Raw genomic sequence first — 2,157 nt, 5'->3', positions numbered from 1 at the left:
TTATAAATGATTTTCAATATTTTTGAGGACCGAAATTACTTTTGTATAAACTAATTCCGAAGCGTTTTTTGCGTGTACAAAATCCAAATGATTGAATCTTGAATAGTTTATTTTATGATATAACATTACCGTTGGTATTTTACTGTACAAATGTATAACATCCTACAAAATCAATGCAAATAAAAGAATTATTATAAAATTTAATTTACTTTTTCACGTAAAAAAAAAAATAAATGCAGTTAGAAAATTACCTCAGAGGTAGCCAAAAGATCATTTTCTGCCCAAATAAGACCGACGGGTGTTTGTATTCTTGATAACTCATAATCTGGAGGCGTAAAACTGTGATAGGACTTTAGGTTTCCTAAAAATCCATAATCGTATTGCCTGAATTTTCCAGAAACTATCAGCTGGGCATAATGAACTGCGATCTTAAAAGCCGATGGTACGAAGCCATGATGTACATTAAGTGGGACGATTTCCTTGAAAAATGTGAAAATAGCGTTACTTTTCAATTTGAAAACCCTACTTATACTCTACTTACATAATCAATCTGTGAAAAATCGATGCCAAAAACGGTAAAACGAAAGAAAAGACAAAGTTGTTCAGTCAACTGAGATAGAATACAGAACTTCTGCATGATATCTTTTAGTTTAGTTTGCTGGAATATTTCTCCTGCTAATGAATAATTAATTATTGGCTGCAATAAAACAATATTCCAAGTAAAAAAAATTAAAAAGTGATCTGCTACGAGTACGGGTACAATACTCACTTCAACTAGAGTTGCAAAAGGAGCAAAAAATGGAAGAATTCCTTTCGCGTGTCCTAGAAAGCCTACTGGTGCTAAGCCTATCAATATTTTAAATTTTGATGTTAATTCAGGTCTCTCTATAACCATGATATATGATATAGTTGCTCCCATAGAGTGGCCGATGTAATACATGTCAACGTGGTCTCTGATTTTTTCTATGTAATTTATTTCGGCAGGTAAATCGTACACGGCTATTTCATGGAAACTAAATGATCAAATGATATTTCTAGCAATAAAGTAAATCAAATCGTAAATTAAAGCAGTTATGTAGAAATATAACTATGTAATACCTAAAATTCCAAAAACTATATTCAGATGTAGTATATTTAACATGACATGCTGAATAAAGTCCACCTCTTGAATTACCAAGCCAAACATCATAGCCTTGATCAGCCAGCAAAAATGCTGTAAATATGATGATTAATGTTGTATACATTACCAAAATTATTTTAACATTTAATTTTACCTAATGCTCTATTTTTGCCAAGAACTATCCAATCGAAAGAAGTAGCCGGAAAACCATGATGCAAAAGTACTACGGAGGCATTCGGTGGACCTGGGATTCGATTTAATGTAAGAATATAACCATCTTTCGTCAATACAAAGTGGTCCTCAGCTGGGTATCCTTGATTTTTTATAAAATCATACTGAAAAACCATTTAAAATACATTCCACTCAAATTCATGATTTCAATAGTTGAAGCAAGGATATTTACCGGCGTTACGTCAAGTCCTGAAGATTTAGTCTTACCACCATTAATGCACTCTGAAATATTTTTATTTCCGGCTATTGGTCCATTGTAAGTGTCACAATGATCAGCTATTGTAAGAAAAATCGAAGAAACGTATAAAACAATAAGAAGGGACATGTTAGTTCGTTTAAACTAATATTTTTTGGTTGCTTTCCTTGTTGTCGAGTGATAAATAATTTGACAAATTGGCTTGGCCATAAAAATACTCTATCAAAAGTACGCTTGTAATTTACTATTTGAGATAGAAAGGTAATTTCATAAAAATAGAGCGTTTCATACTTTAAACTACTTATTTATCATTCTTGATAATAATAATGACAAAAATCAAGTTTTCACTACCTGACGTTAAACTTCAAAACTCGTATTTAATATAAAAATCATGTAACAGTAACACAGAATTATTTATCGCGGCCAAGATGTTAGAGCACCAAAGACCAACATCCGGTTGAGAATTCCACAAAAGGAAGAAATTACGCTCTCAAATCCCTGGCCAAAGATTGTACTACTGCAAGCGCACTCCGCACTGCGGCATAAGAGTTTTTGCAGATCTGCTTACAAATTCCCGCCGCGAAGGCAATCGCGTGTCTTGGCAGGCAGG

At 33.0% G+C, this 2,157-nt stretch overlaps 1 protein-coding gene across 1 annotated transcript; it reads right to left on the bottom strand.

Annotated features, from left to right (window-relative positions):
- Positions 1–1,676, bottom strand: LOC131674135 (lipase 3-like). Its single transcript, XM_058952657.1, has 7 exons — positions 1,524–1,676; positions 1,275–1,455; positions 1,099–1,213; positions 770–1,013; positions 542–697; positions 252–479; positions 1–162 (listed from the first exon to the last, which is right to left on the bottom strand). The coding sequence occupies exons 1-7, from the start codon at positions 1,674–1,676 to the stop codon at positions 1–3; spliced, it is 1,239 nt and encodes a 412-aa protein (XP_058808640.1).
- Between the last annotated feature and the right edge of the window lie 481 nt (positions 1,677–2,157).

Source organism: Phymastichus coffea, unplaced genomic scaffold (genome assembly GCF_024137745.1).
Source record: "Phymastichus coffea isolate CEN01 unplaced genomic scaffold, Cenicafe_Pcof_1.1 PCOF00213, whole genome shotgun sequence".
NCBI classification, from domain to species: Eukaryota; Metazoa; Arthropoda; class Insecta; order Hymenoptera; family Eulophidae; genus Phymastichus; species Phymastichus coffea.
Note: the sequence above shows the minus strand (reverse complement) of the source record. Positions and strands in the feature narration are given on the sequence as shown.

Excerpts from the sequence above, each read along its gene's own strand:
- LOC131674135 (XM_058952657.1), bottom strand. The coding sequence starts at position 1,676 with ATGTCCCTTCTTATTGTTTTATACGTTTCTTCGATTTTTCTTACAATA. Across the intron at positions 1,456-1,523 it reads CAGGACTTGACGTAACGCCG|TATGATTTTATAAAAAATCA; the intron begins GTAAATATCCTT and ends ATGGTTTTTCAG. Across the intron at positions 480-541 it reads ATTTTTCACAGATTGATTAT|GAAATCGTCCCACTTAATGT; the intron begins GTAAGTAGAGTA and ends ACATTTTTCAAG.